Source organism: Clupea harengus, chromosome 22 (genome assembly GCF_900700415.2).
Source record: "Clupea harengus chromosome 22, Ch_v2.0.2, whole genome shotgun sequence".
Classification (NCBI taxonomy): Eukaryota; Metazoa; Chordata; class Actinopteri; order Clupeiformes; family Clupeidae; genus Clupea; species Clupea harengus.
This window is the reverse complement of record NC_045173.1, coordinates 20,252,357-20,270,176: the sequence shown is the minus strand read 5'-3', so window position 1 is coordinate 20,270,176 and position 17,820 is coordinate 20,252,357. Positions and strand designations below refer to the sequence as shown.

At 46.0% G+C, this 17,820-nt stretch overlaps 1 protein-coding gene across 8 annotated transcripts in view; it reads right to left on the bottom strand.

Annotated features, from left to right (window-relative positions):
- Nucleotides 1–17,820, bottom strand: part of fat1a (FAT atypical cadherin 1a) — a 75,218-nt gene that overhangs the window by 16,582 nt on the left and 40,816 nt on the right. For all 8 annotated transcript variants that reach the window (XM_031559790.1, XM_031559792.1, XM_031559794.1 and 5 more), the window contains 7 exons: nt 13,797–14,072; nt 13,155–13,365; nt 8,269–12,339; nt 7,187–7,383; nt 6,457–6,610; nt 4,062–4,295; nt 49–438 (listed from right to left, as the gene is read on the bottom strand). In XM_031559790.1, coding sequence (XP_031415650.1) covers nt 49–438; nt 4,062–4,295; nt 6,457–6,610; nt 7,187–7,383; nt 8,269–12,339; nt 13,155–13,365; nt 13,797–14,072 — 5,533 coding nt within the window. The remainder of the gene's footprint in view (nt 1–48; nt 439–4,061; nt 4,296–6,456; nt 6,611–7,186; nt 7,384–8,268; nt 12,340–13,154; nt 13,366–13,796; nt 14,073–17,820) is intronic.

The following is a 17,820-nucleotide window of genomic DNA, read 5'->3' as shown; positions in this document are numbered from 1 at the left end:
ATAACATTATTCTTGCATACTAAGTAAGTGAGCCTCAAAGACGCATACCTGTTGAGGGCTCCACACGGAAGGCCGCACGCTCGTTGCCGCTGACGATGGCGTAGGTGATCTCACTGGCGCCCTCCCTCTCGCGGCTGGTGGCGTGCACTCGCAGCACCTGGCTGCCCACAGCCACGTCCTCGGCCAGCGTGGCGGCGTACTCGCGGCGCTCGAAGACGGGCGGGTCGTCGTTGATGTCGAGCACAGACACACTGATGTCACATAGCGAGGAGAGGCGGCGCGGGGAACCCAGGTCGGTGGCGCGCGCCCGCAGCGTGTAGAGGGAGCGCAGCTCGCGGTCCAGCGGCTGCTCCAGGCGCAGCAGGCCGCTCTGCTCGTCCACGGAGAAGGCGCCATCGGCCGACTCGGCCAGGGAGAACACTATCTGAGCGTTGGAGCCTGGGAGAAGGAAGAAGGAAAGATGAAAGAGCAGCAACAATAACAACAGAGGAAAACATCAATCACACAGTCCATCCATAAATAAACAAGAAAGCCAGCAAGATGCACTATTTCAGTCTGAGACAGAGAGCAAAGAACATGGTATATGATATGACAATGGATGAATTCATAAACAGACACAGACGAGACATTTGAGCCAATATAAAGTTTTATATATAGAAAGGCAGGAAATCTCAAGTCCATGCCCATTTAGAAGTGTAAAATAAGTGTGGAGATTCTATTAAAAAAAAGTATATATAATATGAAAATTGGAACACGTTAATTTGGCGAGGAATGACATCTCCTTGCTCATTGTCGGCTGTGGCTGAGTTATCTGGGGACAGGGCCAGAGAGAGAGAGAGAGAGAGATTGAAAGAGAGAGCTGCATGGCTCATGGCTGTCAGAAGCACAGACTGCTCTTCTGCACCTGCCTCCCATTATATTTGCATTGATCATTTATTTATTCGCTCTTCTCCACTCATTACCACTCTCACTCTCCAACTAACCCTCTGGTTGACAAACCCACCCACCCATAACCACACAGCCTTAAGAGTGACTGTACACACATACACTGACTAAATGCACACAGAGACAGACAGACAGACAGACAGACAGACAGACAGACAGACAGACAGACAGACAGACAGACACACACACACACACACACACACACACACACATTGGCCTGCAGTGTGTTTATCAGACAAAATTGCCTCTGTGAAATTGCTTAATGATGGCTGAGTGGATTGTGCCAAGCCATTTAGCAATCTTCCCTCTCATCAGTAAACACTCATAATTCTGTGCTTGTCTCCTCCTGTTTCTTCAAACTCCCAGAAGGCCATGCACACAGAGCAAGAGGGCGAGAGATGGAGTGCGAGAGAAAAAAAAACTCTTTAAACAATTGTTTTAGAGAATATATATATAAATATATATATTTGTTACGACTCTGAAGAGTCCTTCCCTTTCCTGCCGGACGTTAAGAGTGTGTGAAAAATGTCATTAGCAGAATTTTAAAAGAAACTGTCTGTGAGAGCTGTGAGAAAAAGAGGGCAGGAATGGCATGTTCCCCAAACAGGTTCCTCCTTATCGGTGACCAAGGGCACTGGCTCTGTCCGGCCCACTCTCCCCTGCCTGTGCTGGGTACTGTCATGGGCACTGCCCCTCATAAGCCCTGGCTGTCTGGAACACGGGCAAATAGATAATATGCTGCACTTGACATGGCTGGAACAATGGACTCCAGCAGACATCACAAAAAGAACACACAGACAAGGATTAGGTGGGTACACAAGCACACACACACACAAAGACACAAGGACACCAACAATGCCAAAAGCCACCTGCTACTACTGACCATTCACACACATACACACACGCGCGCAACACACACACAGACCCAGACAAGGACACAGTGACGCCAACAGCTTCACATTAACAAAGAACGACTACAGAGACACACGCAGACACACTGGATTCTTCAAATTCCTCTGATGATAACAAAAACCAGCCACATCATATCTCCTCTGCCTTCTCGGTACTCCGTATAGGTCACAGTGATAACGGGTGGGAAGCACACACACACACACACACCGTCTTGTCTGAGTCAAAAGGGACTCTCAGGAACAGCTGCGAGAGCCTGACCTTGTTTGGATCTCCTTGTCTTTGATAGTTCAGGTACAAGCGCCATGCACCTCCATGTCGGTGCCGGCGAACCAAGAGCGTTTGAAGCGCTGTCAGCCTCAGCCTGCTTGACTGACCTACTTCCACAAACTCATTGCATCTGTTAAAAACCTGCCTCTTCTCCTGCAGCAAGATAAAAGCGATGGCTTGAAGCGCGTGGCACATAAAGGAGGCCAAATACCTTGCGCCTGATCTAGAGATGTTTCCGTGAGGTCCAGCTGCACAGGCCAGCAAACACTCAGGAGTGTGTACGTGTGTATTCGTGTGTGTGTGTGTGTGTGTGTGTGTGAGGGTGTGTGAGGTGTGTACTCCATTAGCCCACCACTTTGAAATGATGGCAAATACTACAGTATAAAAGTATCTTAACTATAAGTGGTGGAGGAGGGAGTTTTTTTTCTCTCACTCTCTTTCTTTCTAACTCTCTCTTGGTTTGGGTCAGTGAGAAAGATGACATCCTCCAGTCCACACAGCTCTGCTCGGAAATCAGCATTGGCCTCTTTTGACTGGGGAAGGGAACGGCATCGAGGAAATGGAGCTGTTAATGTGCTAAGGGGGCTGAGTACGGGGGAGGGGTATTAAGGGGGCTGGGTACGGGGGAGGGGTATTAAGGGGGCTGGGTACGGGGGAGGGGTATTAAGGGGGCTGGGTAAGGGGGAGGGGTATTTGATCTCACCTGAGCTCCCTGGCCTTTACTGCTTTTTGTGGATTGTGATCAGCAAATAAATTGAGGTGGTATTTGATGGAGTTAGGAGAGGAAGTGGGTCCTGTGTGTGTGTGTGTGTGTGTGTGTGTGTGTGTGTGTGTGTGTGTGTGTGTGTGTCTGTGTGTGTGTGTGACACTACTGTGAGTGTGTGTAGGACTAGTGTGAGTGTGCTTGTTTGAGGGCCCAGCCAGTCCTGCACAGTCAGCAGTCTCCCAGGCTGCAGCTTAAAGGAGCTGCATCCGTCTGCCCTGATTATCAGACTAATAATCACTTCACTCAGGGGAATCAGAGATCCAATGAGGAGGCAAAAAATATGCGCAAGCAGAAGCTGGGCTCAGCAACAGGTGCTGCACGACTCTGATGGCTCTGTCGTCACTGGGCTGCGGCAAAATGCACTAAAACTCAGGCAATCATATTTTCCTTCCTCCCGTGTAGCCGGCTTCACAATGCTGAACTTGTTACAACACTCATTAAGGATATAGTGTGTGTGTGTGTGTGTGTGATTGTGAGAGAGAGAGAGAAAGAGAGCGAGAGAATGAGAGAGTGAGTAAGTGTGTTCATCTGGGATGAACTAAAACACAGGTGATGTGAAGGTCCTAAAGGGCTTGGCTGTCTCTGCTGAGGGTGAGTGGGTGAATGTTAAACACATAGGAGCTTTCACCTAAGCAGTAGTAGGATCTGCGGTACCCCACCTTTTTGGGGATTTCATATGATCAGTGGCTTAAGTCCGCTGATTATACTCCTCTCACTACGGAATGTGAATGACAGGATTTATTCGGGTCCTGAAGTCAAAGTAAGGGATTTCAAAAACTGCCAGGCTGCACGATTCTTTCAAGAAATTACTTGCAAGCATACTAGGGGTTTAAATTGCCAGAGACCTCATGATTCGATATTACAACAATATTTAGTTAACGATTCAATTTGTATTGTCATTCTTCTGAACACAGATTAGATGAGACAACGTATTTTTGGAATACTTAAGTTGGAAAGTGGATAAGGTCAACTAGGGGCTAAAATGTATCTGTACATCTCTAGACATTAATGCATTAGTAAGCTTTTAGTGAATCGCTTGCATTAAGAATCCTAATTAGCAACGGAATCCATTTTTTACTTCACCCCTAATTTGAGTGTGTTAGTGTGTCCATATAAGTGTGTAAGCATGTGTGTATGTTTGCGTGTGTGTGTGAGAATATAGAGTGCATACCTGTGTCAGCATCAGTGGCCTGAAGACGTGCAACAATGGTGTGTATCTCCGTGTTCTCAAAGACAGTGATGGCGTAGAGGTCGGATGAGAATTGTGGAGCGTTGTCGTTCACGTCCTCAACTGTTATCTCCACATCAGCCTCGCAGTACCTCCCCCCACCATCCAGTGCCCGCACCGTCATCTTGTGCACTGCCTCTTCCTCACGGTCCAGGGGCTGTGACGTCTTCAGCTCACCTGCACGGGAGGAGAAATAAATGAATGACATGCACATGATTACAGCTACATCCCTCTCCTCTTATTATGCAGTACATGAATATGAATGCGGCTTCATTTTGTGTTTTCTTTGTGGCTTCGCTTTGAAATGCAGCTTTTGCTGTGTTCCACCCACAGATCACCTTGGCGAAATCAGTGAGTTAAGATGGGGTGAAAAGAAATGTAAAAAAAAAGGCGAGCAAATCATTCCCCTTCCATTCAGGAAACATGCTTATTGAAAAATGTAAAATATATAGCCTTTCTGCACAGCTTTAAGTAGAGATCTGACAACATTCTCTGACAAAAAACAGCAGGGCTGTCGGAGGGAGCTGACCGCAAAACAGTTTCCAGCCTGCTACCATCAAAGACTGAGGCAGGCTTCCAAACAGCTAGCTAATGCTCTTCAGAGGCAAAGTAAGTAAATAATTCAGCAGACGTTTGCGTGTGGGTGGGACTGAGTATGTGTGAGTGACTGTGTGTACTGTGTGTACGTTTGTTGAGTCCACATGTGCGTATGTGTTTGTGTGTGTGTGTGTGTGTGTGTGTGTGAGAGAGAGTGTGTGGTGATTTTGAGTATGTGAGGAGACGCAGCAGGACTGAGCGTCCACTTGTTGGGAGAGATGGCACAGCTTTGAGCCAGCGAGCTACCCTGGGAAAATTGCATCTGCCAAAAAAACGAATGTTCCAGAAAAATAAATCACTATCTTGGCATCACTGACACACAATAGAGCACTTTCTCTTTCTCCCTCAAGAAAAAGATAAATAAATTAAAACACAAGCAAACCAAAAACACTCCAGATTCATTAAACTTGCACAACTGCGGTTCCTCTGATTTGAGCCAACTGTCTTGGCTTTCCTTCCCCCCCCCAAAGTACCACCCACTCACCCACCGCTTCAAAGCCTACAGCTAAATGGCTTCTGCTTGGCGGCTGTCTTGTTGCTGCTGTCAGAACAGTTCCATTTACACTAATGGATGCCGTTTTCCACCACACTCCGTCTCTCTGTCTATTAACATACAATGAGCCGAGCAATCGGGATATGGATAGGGACTTTTCCACATGGGAATTTCTGAGTTATCGGAGAGAGACGGATGGGATATGAGCTGTCAGTGTGTGAAAATTACGGATCCTAAACATTGAGGCAAATTAAATTAAAATAATGACAGGGCTTTGGATCAAATGCTTCAATGCGACTACAGTCACAGTAGCAGACTCTTGTGCTCACATATACATATATATGTGCACAAACACTTGCACACATGTGTGCTTCAGCAGGGATTAGAATTCAATCAGATTTTATGTTTGGTACAAGGCTGCCGGGAATCACTAAGGATTACACTTGTATGTATTGTGCTGTGCTCTGAGGGCAGAAGCAGTAGAGCCAAAATAGAGTATTTGAAAGGTAACTGAAAAATAATTTGTGTGTGTTTATATGTGTGTGAGTGGTTGAAGATGGCAAAGTAGTCCATTCACAAGCAAGAAATGCGTTGCTTGTATCCAGTCATGCACATGTATGTGTACATTCATGGCTGCTTTTGTCCCTTGGTCATCAACAAAGTAGCTGTTAAAAAACATGACACGCAAACAGTGACATTGACTCCAGCCTTGAATAACCCCGTGCTCTGAATACACATCACAAGGACTGAAGACCACTGAGGACGTCCACTCCCCCATGGGGAAGATGGCCGACTGCCCGACTCCATAATGTGACAATGACGGAGTGCAGGCTGAGAATAACCTCTGCTGGGCTGACCTCCCCACAGGGGCCTGGGGTCTAGTTTGGGTTCCTAAAGCTCAACTTCACTACCAATGTAAGGTCAAGAGCTCAATTCCGCAAGAGCCGATAAAATATGACTTCACTGCAGTGTTGAACACTTCGGATCAATGGGATTCAGTTGCAATCCACCTCACTTGTATGTTGCCCTGGATACAAGTGCCTACTAAGTGAATACATTTAAAATGTCATCAGTGTCTATTCAATTGAGCCTGTTAATTCAACACTGGAGAGTCAACTATCAATTCTCAACTGCTGTCTCAAGTCACAGCATTTTTTCCATATTGTAAATGGCAATCCAAACCTTTTCGTTCTGCATTTGCATATCTAGTGTGGCGTGGTAGTGTCAAAGGGTGACTTTTTGCTGTACCTGTGTCTGGGTCCATGATGAAGTGCTGTGCCCCGGGTCCCACCAGCTCGTAGGAGATCTGGGCATTGGAGCGGATGTCCGCGTCTGTGGCGGAGACCTGTAGGATGAGCCTGCCTGGAGAAGCGTCCTCCGGAACAGACTCGATGTAGAGCGACTACAGGGGAGTGAAAGGAGGGGAAGGAAGAGAAGAGAAGAGAAGGGGTCAGAGGGAGAAAGGGACAGAGAAGGAGAAAAAAACATGCAGAAGGTAAAGAGAGATGGGATATGTGAAGAGAGAAGTAAATAGAAGAAAAGCAGATGGAATTGGGAATTGAATTGAATGGCAGGGATAGAGGTGGAGTGGGGGGCAATTTATGAAGTGAGTTTATAAAACAGGTGAGGCAGGAGTGATGGGGGGGGAAACCAGAGAAAGGGAATGAGAGTGTAAAAGTGAGGAGGGAGGAGGGGAGAGGCAAAAGACAGAGAGGAATTATACTTATTTCACTTGGACTAAAGGAGTACAGACATCACAATAATCACAGTTTCACAGGGTGAGGAAGGAACACTCAATGTGGCAGGAAAGGAGAAATGTGTAACTTTTGCCATAGCTACTTCTCTGTAATTTCCTTTTTTTAACAGAAAGGGCTCAAGTGGTTAACATTTGGACTGTTATTTCTAATAATACTGAGTTGCATTGTTAACTCCATATTTGATCTAACACTGGATAGGAATACTGGTTGTTACAACATACCTGCTCACACACAGGGCTATTGTCATTGGCATCCAACACCTTGACCTCTACGACAGCCTTGGCCACAAAGGTACCGTCAGTGGCGGTGATGTTCAGCAGGTAATTGTCTCTCTCCTCCCGGTCCAGGGCCTTCCTGACAGAGACCTTCCACTCGTTCTGGATATGCTCGATGGCAAACTGTCCCAAGGGATCGCCTCCTGCAGCAATGCCATCCAGAGGAAAGACAGTCAGATTAATGAAAGTTGCAAAAAGGTGCAGAGCTTTTCCAAGATGATCCCCTTGTTGTGTGTGTGTGTGTGTGTGTGTGTGTGTGTGTGTGTGTGTGTGTGTGTGTGTTAGCGATTATGTGTCTGTACAGTATGTATGTATGTATGTATGTATGTATGTATGTATGTATGTGTTTGTTTAAACTAAGGGGACAGGATTATAGAGGAGTTGAGACCACATATAGTGCAGAGCAAGAGACCAATGCTATGCATTATGGTAACTGAGACTATACAATAACAAAATAAATAAACATTATCAACACCCAGTTTCACCTAGGCTAAAAATAAATAGCAAAATAATAGGGATGTTGAGGTAATTGAGCATGATTTCTTTGTAATATATGTATATGTGTTGTAATAATGCCTGGCTCCTAACAAAATAATGGGTACAGCACTTGGTTTGATTCTTGCTGCATATGGCTGCAAGCCTACATCACAGCAAATTGTGAGTCATTCCCAATATTGGTATAATAAACCTGGCAGAGTTATTCACACAAGTTAATTAACACCAGGGGAAGAGCATTTCCCTTGTCAATTTCAAAAGTGCTACTGGGATAATTATCTAGCTTTTTTTCTTTTTTCTATTTTCCATCAATATAACCCAAATATTTTACTGGAAACCAGCCTTAATGTTTACTCATTTAAATTGAAGAAATGTGGTTGCATACTAAATAGAGTGCATATAACTGAGACAGAGTTCCAATTTACAAAGAATCTTTAGAAAAGTGCTTACACTTTATTTCCCATTAACTTCTTTCAAAGATTAAAAGATGCAAAGATTATAGCAGATAAGGTATTTTGTTGAAGCATTCCTACCTGTGATGAAGTAGTTCACTTGTTTATTGATGTCCTCTGCATCAGCGTCGGTTGTGCTGAGGATGGCTATCACCCCACTTGGTGGTGGGTCATCTTCACTCACTGTGCCCTTGTAGATTTCGGCCGTGAAGCGGGGCGGGTTGTCGTTCACATCCGCCACCATCACCTCCACCTTAGTGCTGGCCACCAGCTGCGCTTTGTCTCCACGGTCTGTGGCTAAGATAGCCACAGTGTACTTGCTTTTCTTCTCACGGTCCAGCTCTTTAAGTGTCGTCACCCATCCCGTCTCGCTGTTGACAGCAAACAGTTCCGCAATCTCCTTTGACTCCTGGGTGGGGTCCAGGCTATACACCACCTGGCCATTGGTGCCAGAATCCAGATCTGTGGCCTTGACTTGGATCACTGAGGTCCCACTTGGGAGGTTCTCAACCACAACTGCTTCATATGGGTTTGCCTGGAAAAGGGGCCGGTTATCATTGACATCCTTAACCTGGATGTTGATATCCACAGAAGCCACCACCTCTCCAACTTCGTTCTCACTCTGCGCTTGTAGTGTAATCTGATACCATTTGGTAGTTTCATGATCCAAGCTCTTTTCCAACTTCAAGGACCCGCTTTCTCTGTTAATTACAAAGATCTCATCTAGGTTACTCTCTACAGTGTTTCCCTTCACCAGGCTATAAATGACGGGCTGTTCACTTTCTGCCTGGATGACGTCAATTTCTGAACCAATTGGGAGGTCCTCGTCAATGGCAAATCTGTAATGAGGCTCAACAAATTTTGGTACTGGCACTTCTGGAGCCAGAATTCGAATATAGACAGGGACAAGAGACTGTTTTGAAGGGTTTCCTGCATCCTTTGCCCTCACATAGAAGGTGTAGAGGTTATTCTCCAATCCAATGAGACTCTCTTTAGTCACAATGACACCAGTGAGTGGATGGATCTCAAAGTTCTCTTGCACACTCTCAGAATCTGTCTCTATGGCATAGGTGATGTCAGAGTTACTTCCTTCATCCGTATCCGAGGCCATGATTTTAACCACGGTGGTTCCTCTGGGAACATCTGAAGCAGCATTGACCCTGTACTCTGCAGCTCTGAATTGCGGAGTGTTGTCATTGATGTCTGTAAGGATCACATTAATGGTGCAGAAACCCACTTTTCCACCACCATCTTTGGCCATCAGAGATATCGGGATGACTTTATCAAGAGGATTCTCACGATCCAAGCTCTCCAAGGTAAAAATCTGCCCTTTCTCGCTAACAGAGAACTTGTCTTTAGCAAAGTCATTTAGAATGTGGTAGGTCAGCTGTCCATATGTTCCTGAATCATCATCATTTGCCTCGACCTCTGCAACCAAGGTGCCAGCTGGGGTATTCTCAAGCAGTTCAACAACATAATCAACTTGTGGGAAGGTTGGATTATGGAAGTTGGCCCCAAAAACTGTCACCTTAACAAGGGCCCAGCTCCTAAAGACACCATCGGATACAGATACATTGAGCTTGTGAAGAGGCTCTATATGTGGTTTCCTGTGGTTAGAGATGGTAATTGCACCCGTAGTTTTGTCCATGGCGAAGTTCTGTGCTTCGTTGCCAGAGAGAATGGAGAACTCCAACTTCCCAGCGTCTGAGCTGTCAGCATCAGAGGCCTGCACTTGGGTGACAAAGTGTTCACGAGGTGCCATTTCACTGACACTGGCCTCGTAAACTGTCTGTGAGTAAACTGGAGCATTGTCATTCAGGTCTGTGACATGCACCGTCACAACAACCTCACTGGAAAGAGCAGGCACTCCTCCATCCACGGCTCTTATAGTCAACTTGTTCTGGGTCGTTTCCTCATGGTCAAGAGTCCGAGCTGTCGAAATTACACCAGTGTCACGGTCAATCGTGAAATAATCTGAGCTCTTTTCCTTGTTCTCTACTATCTGGTAGAAGATGACTTTATTGTTTCCTGTGTCTGCATCTGTGGCAGAGACCTGCAACACAGATGTTCCAATAACCGAGGCTTCCGAGAGACTTGTCTCATAGAACTTTTCTTGGAACACTGGAGGGTTGTCATTGACATCTTCCAGAATAATATCAACAAAAACACTAGACTTTGCACCAGTCAGGGAGTCTGTTGCACTCACACTCAACTTGTAAGCTGGGTGCGTTTCAAAGTCCAATGGTTGAATCACCTGAATAACTCCAGTGTTAAAGTTGATGGAGAACTGACTGAGAGGGTCTCCTTCAGAGATGGTGTACACAATACGAGGGCCCTCTGATTCATTAGCTTGGACATGCACAACTGGAGTAAGCAACTGTATATTCTCTGGGATCTCCAGGCTGTAGAAGGACTTCTCAAACAATGGGATAGCCTTGCTCACCACAGTAATCGGCACTTCCACAGAGGCAGAAAGGGATGGCTCACCCTCATCTCTAGCTACCACAGTTACTACAAATTCAGTGTTTAGGTATTCTTTCTCAAATTGTCTTTTTAGGGAGATTTCCCCAGTCTGGCTTATCTGAACGTATTCATTTTGATCTTGCAGGTGATAAAATATCTCAGCATTGTTGCCAATGTCAGAGTCTACAGCTGTGACTTGTCGGATGACCTGGCCCACTTGAGCATCCATCTGGACAAGGGCATGGTATGGTAGGTTGACAAACATGGGTGGATTGTCATTGACATCCTCTATACTTATTGTCACCAGAACATGGGCCACCTCTTCTAAGTCTTCCCTGGTTACCTCAACCACCACATCATAGGTGTCCTGTTCTTCTCGGTCAAACGGTATGCCTGTGGTTGACAGAGCTCCAGAGGTGCGGCTGATTTCAATCCTCTTGTCTGGGTTGAGAATGGTGAAGAATAGAGGTTCATTGACCTGGTTTCCAACCGCTGTGATGACAGCTAAGGTCTTCTTTTTTGAAGAGTTCTCTTGAACTGAGGCCTTGTAAGAAGTCTGTTTGAGTTTCAGAGTGCTCTCTTTGTTCTCTCTAACATTGATCTTCACTGGAACTGTGCTGGCAAACCTGCCATCAGACACTCTGACTCTCAGCTCATACCTGCTTCTCAGCTGTGTGACGTTCTGTATGGAGATAATTCCAGAAATGGGGTCCATTTTAAACTTGTCTCCAATGTTGCCCTCTGAGATGGAATAGATAAGTCTGGCATTTGGCCCAGAGTCTCCATCTGTGGCATTGACCGCAATCACCTTGACCCCTTTGTATGTCGGCACTAACACTGTGGTCTCATAAAGGTCCTGGTTAAACTTAGGTGAGCAGTCATTGACATCGATGACTTCAATGGTTACATTTGCAGCCTTCTCAGCAAAGAGTCGGGGCAAACCCATGTCATGCACCTGTACCGTAAAACGGAAAGTGTTTCTCTGCTCATAGTCCAGCTCAGTGGTTGTCCTGATTGCTCCTGTGCTAGAGTCGATAGCAAAGTAGTTATGGGCAAATGGCTCAACTATCTGATAAACTAAGCGGGAGCTGGCATCCTGGTCCGCATCTAAGGCTCGGATGACTAATGGGGTGTTGTCTCTGGTCAGAATGATGCTATTGACAGGTGCTGACTCACTGACTGTCCCAATGAACTCATCCTGGATAAATATGGGTGCATTATCATTCTCATCTTTCAGATGGACAAGGAGCGTAGTGTTGCTGGCCTGCCCTGCCATGTTGGTTCCCTGAATGGTGAGCTTGTAGGAGGGAGCTGCTTCATAATCCAGTGGCAGTTGAGTTATCACAACTCCTGAGTTGGGGTTGATGTCAAAAGCTCCGTTAATATTCCCCTCTTTAATCTGGTAGAAAACAGACGACTGACTGCTGGCTGAAACCAGATGCACAAAGCTGCCTGGCTGGGCCAATTCACTAACTTCTGCTGAGTACTCCTTCTCTGTAAATCTTGGTGTGGCATTGTCAGACACTGTCACAGTCATGTCAACTGCTGATGTGGCACTCAGGGACGGTGTTCCCTTGTCAGTTGCTTTCACCACCAGCTGGAACTGACTTTGGCTGTTACGGTCAAGTTCCTTTGCCACAGTAATGGTTCCCAGGATAGGATCAATGGCAAATGAATTTGCAACATTTCCTGTGGATCAAACAGACAAATAAATCAACCGTTATTATACTTTCAATTCAAGTTAGACTAAGCAATGTTCTTAAGATTTAAAAACAGCGTGTGACTTGAGTCTAAATTAAATTAAACTGTAAGGACGTGACTGCAATTTAAAGGCTCCCATTAACACAAGTATTTTGCTCTCAGAGGCACAGTTCGCAGATTAACATTAGCAAAGATTGTATGATAGTGCCGACTCTGCATTTAACACAAATTCATTAATGTGGGTTCCTCCCTTCTAACAACCAGACCAATAAGCTGCCCACTCACTTCTCTGCTTTCTTCTTTTACTTTTAATACACTGCAGTCCAGTCAAGGACATTCCAATTAGCTTCAGCAATCCAAAATATCTCTGAAATGTGCACACTCTGTGACATTTACGGCTGAGCCCCCCCTCCCCCCCTCCCCCCTCCCCAAACACGATGTGTTTATCCAGAATAACAATGCTGGGAAAAATGAGAGGAGGCATCTGCTGGCCTCCTACAGTCCAGCAAGGCGCTCACTCTGCCTGTCTGTCTCTCTCTCTTTTCTCTATCCCCGACACATTACACACATTACACGCTCACGCTGTTTCAAATATTCCATTCATGAAAAGGAGGTCCAGTGGGCTGAAGACCTTTGGATGACACACATGCATTCAGATCCCACAGTCACTGATCTCACTAGCAGGCTCAACCCCCAACCTTGATGCTCTGAGTGCTTGTGCTGAGTGCTTTTTATGAAGTCATGCCTGGTGTGTGAGGAATGGAATTCTGGTATATGGCATCTGAATAGATGAGTTCAGTCACCTGACTCTATGCTGTACGTGAGCTCAGCATTCTGGCCCTTGTCCTTATCCAGGGCTGTGAGCTGGAGAACGGCTGAGCCGACAGTCGCAGACTCAAACACCCGGCCCACGTACGGAGTGCCTGAGAACCATGGGGCATTGTCGTTGGTGTCTTCCACGTTGACAATAACTCGCACCATGTTGCGCATCACTGGGATGTCTTGATCTCGAACCTGATTAGGGAGAAGGGACATGACAGAGAGAATGAAAAACAAGAGAGAAAAGGAGTTGGTTACACCAGCTAATCATTTCTTCTTCACTAATTTAATTAAAACAACAACCTAATCACGTCACCATGCGTGGCATCAATAGCAGAAAAAATCAATCCTTCTTTCTCTTTAGGATACACTTCAATTCCTAGTATGAATTGATAATATAGAACACATCAGGTGTGGCACGCATGGTTGGATATACATACTAAACGAATAAACAAAACAAACAAACATCGTCAAATCCACCCTCACCTGAACTATAACAGAGGTACAGACAGAATACTGAAATCTACTGCACTCATCACTAATCAAAGCAGGTCCATTAGAATGCTTATCTGTTGATGGTGACTGTGTTGACTCTCATATGAGGTATAAATAAGGCTCCCACCCACCATAACTGTGAGCGTGTGTGTCCGCATGGTTTCGTGGTCCAGTCTCTCGGCGGTGTACAACACTCCGGTTCCTGGGTCCAGTCTGAATTTGCGAAGACTGAAGGGGTCCGTGCTGCTTAGGAGCGTGTAGGTCAACTTGTTCTTCTCGTCCTGGTCGGTGGCGCTGATCTGTAGAACCTCTGTGTCCGGCGCTGTGTCCTCTGGTATGCTCACCTCATACTTGGGCTGAGAGAACTGAGGCCTGTGGTTGTTGGTGTCAATCACTCGGATCAGCACCTATTGGGCAGTGGGAGAGAGAGAAAAGAGAAAGCTGAGGATATGACACGACCGAGTGTAAGGAGGGAAATGAAGAAAAGAAGAAGGAATGCTAAATTGAAAGGTGTGTGTGTGCGTGTGCACCCACATTAGAGACAAAAAAAGGTCGAAAGTGGAAACAGCCAACGCCAAGTAAAACAAAAAACACATAAACAATGAGTTGTGTGATAAGTTGATTGACAGGTAAAGTATGAGAGAGAGAGAGAGAGAGGAGCAGGGACCAAAATGATGGAGCGGGGAGCTCATCAGGGCTCTCTCTCTGTCATATGCTTACAGCAATTAGCAGCACTTTAATGTTGTTTTGATTCTGGGTAAATCGATCCACATAATAGTTCAGGGAATACCTTAAATGCTGGGTTACTTGTCACTTCTAACAGGCAATAAATGTTGGCTAACCTTTGCAAACCCAAATTGAATGTGGGTGGGTGTTAAAGAGGGTGTGATAGTTATGGAATGACATTTGCCTTGATAAATACAGAATCAGGCTGCGATGTGTAATTGCTGCAGAAGAGCATTTCATTTACTGTTTCATTTTTAAACACCAGCTCTGAGTAAAATGTCAGTGTGCTTGCTACAATCTATTCATCACAAGGCTGAAGTCTGATGGATGGGAAACAGCATGAACAGACGCCAAAGGACATGTTCATTGTAACAGAAAAATAGAAACACTCACAAGATCTAGTTCTAAACCTGTAGTTTCAAGCAGTTTTGGCTTAAATTAATCTTTAACTTACAACAGAAAATGTTGTTATCAGAGTTGTTCCCAAAAGAAAGAAAACAAATAGGAATAGGAACAGAGTGATTGACTATTTCTTGGAGGCTATTTCCTGTTGTCTCAGTAATTTCCACTGAACTAATTGCAGAAACGAGGGGAAAAATACACGATGTACAGTATCTTTTAAGTGTAATCACAGCTGCTTTGTTATTTATTCAACATGATCAAATCAGTCTGCTGGACTTCCAAGGATTAACCCACTCAGAAAAAAAAAAACTAGCAAAAGCTATCTTTATTTTTTTTTCTTCCATGGCCAAAAATGAAGAACAAAAGATAAACCTTAGATTAGGCAGGTACATACCATCCAGCAGGGGGCGATGTTAAATACAGATCAAGTCTCACGCACACACACACACACACACACACACACACTTAACACAAAAAAGCCTCGTCTACAAAGCCCTGGGAGCCAGCTGCTGAGCTGCCATGCGGACAAAGCAGCATTTGGGGGAGACAGCGCTTCTCATTGTTACGGAGCCCATGCTTTTAGACAAAACCCTTTTAACAGACTAAAATGAATTCTGAAAAGACAAAAAATAGAGAAAACACAAAGAGGGGGGTAACTCTGACACGGGCAGCTGGGCTGACCTGTCTAGTGTTCAGTGTAGATTGTCTTGCCTGCCACAGACGCCTGCCTGCGCCCGTCATGCTAACATGGCTGGTGGGGATACGGCTGCTAGCACTGCTGGTTTTTGAAGCTGGGCCTTATGTGTGCTCTGGGAGCTCGGCTGGAGGATGATAGCCAGCTCACCACTGGCCTTCCTTCCCTCCGGCAGCCACTAGTCTCTCAGGGGCTGCTGAAGCTGCTTCATGGCTTGCCAGGAGTCACTGTGTCTGGGCTTAGATATCTGAGGCTGTCCCTCCATCCCAGCAGCCCGGCAGCCCAGCCACCCCGTCACTGCTGCCCAGGTTACTCTCCGTCTCTCCTTTTCAGCAGACACTGCTGGGGGATGTGGGGGCTGGGGAGAGGGGCCGTGGCCCACACAATGCAGAGATGCCTGGGCAGCGGCAGATAGGGGCTTCTGCTGAATGGGATGGCTATTCATGGAGCTGATAGTGACAGCCACAATGCTAACAATGGCGGACAAATGGCACAACGAGCCGATCTACTTGTCTTCCTGTGTGTACGGATGCACTTGCGAAGCTGTATGTGTATGTGTGTGGGTGGGTGTCTGTAACTGCGTCTGAATGGCATCAAAAAGGCACCCAAGGCTGATGATGTTTGCCTTCATCCCATTACACCCCTCTCCCCACCCCCTACCTGCTGCTGACAGAGACTTTGAGACTTTAAGGTTCTCCAGAGAACCATTCTGCTCCAAGAAAGAATCACACACACTTAACGTGAGTGACATAAAGCACAACTCCCATGAGACAACTCTCAAACACACACACACACACATTCATTTCACACAGAGACTGAGGGACTAGCACATGGGAAGATTAAAGGGGAAGCTTTGCTGCTACAGAGTATAGAAAAAGATTAAATGGAAAAAAGAAGAGACGATTGAGAGACATTAAGAAAGAGATAAAGAGATGAAGAAAGGTAAGAGAAAAAGGTAAGAAAAGCTAACTTTAAACAAACAGAGGTCTATAGCAGAAACAGAAAGAAAGATGAAGGTGGTAGACAGAGAGAAAGAGAGAGGTATTAGGTGAAAAAGTGAGGGAGAAAGAGGACAAGACTAAAGATGGCAAGCAGTACAAAGACAAGCTGAACAGGAACAGGCTGTGCACAGGGGAGCAGCTTGTGGTTCTCCTGCAGTGAGAGGATGGTGTGTGTGTATGTGTGTGTGTGTGTGTGTGTGTGTGTGTGTGTGTGTGTGTGTGTGTGTGTGTGTGTGTGTGTGTGTGTGTGTGTGTGTGTGTGTGTGTGTGTGTGTGTGTGTGTGTGTGTGTGTGTGAGAGAGCGCCTGGGTATCCTGGCAGTGCTCCGGCCTGTGAGATGCCCATGTTGGAATGCAGTTCGCTGGGATCAGCTGAGCCCAGCAGAATGCCTTCCTGGTGCCAGAGGCCCACCAGCCGAGAGAGAGAGGAGCCCTGCTGTACCCCTCTAATAACAAACCACTAAAACACACACACACACACACACACACACACACACACACACACACACACACACACACACACACACACACACACACACACACACACACACACACACACACACACACACACACACACACACACACACACACACACAAAAAACATGCAACACACATTTTCCATTCCAAAAAATGTGTGCATATGTCCACATACACACACACAAATTTGATTTTCTTTGCTTCCCCAAACAAACACACCAGCACACAAAAACAGAGTTCCTTCCATACATACATGACCTGGCAAATAAACCATTTCTTCATATGCATATAGCTATGAACACCCTCAAGGCTCACATATTCTACAAACAAGGACACACAGCTACACAGCTACTTCTCCAAGCGCAAATACACACAAAGTCACAATGGCAGTGAAAGGCAGGGAAATGGCAGTGTGTATGTGTGTAGGGCTGATGAAAGTGGGGTGAAAAAGGGATGTGGAAAGGGGGGTGTGAGACAGGACAGGACAGAACAGGACAAAATGGTGCCAGCTTCCAGAAAGCTGTGCAACATCCATCAGCCGCGCACACACAAAGAGGGAAAGGAGGTAAGAAGGGTGGGAGAAAGAGCCACCATCACGAGGACACGTGAGAGCTCAGACACCACCAGCCTGTTGCACAGACACCACTGCTTACTGCCAGGTGGCAGGTCGAAAGGGCCACGGAGTCTGGCACGCACACACGCTCACACACAGACACACACACACACAGAGAAATAAGATGAACACTGACACGACACACAACACACACATAGACAACGACTGGCACTTACACATAGACATGCCACACTGTACACTGTACAAGAACGCACGGTGCACACACACACACACACACACACA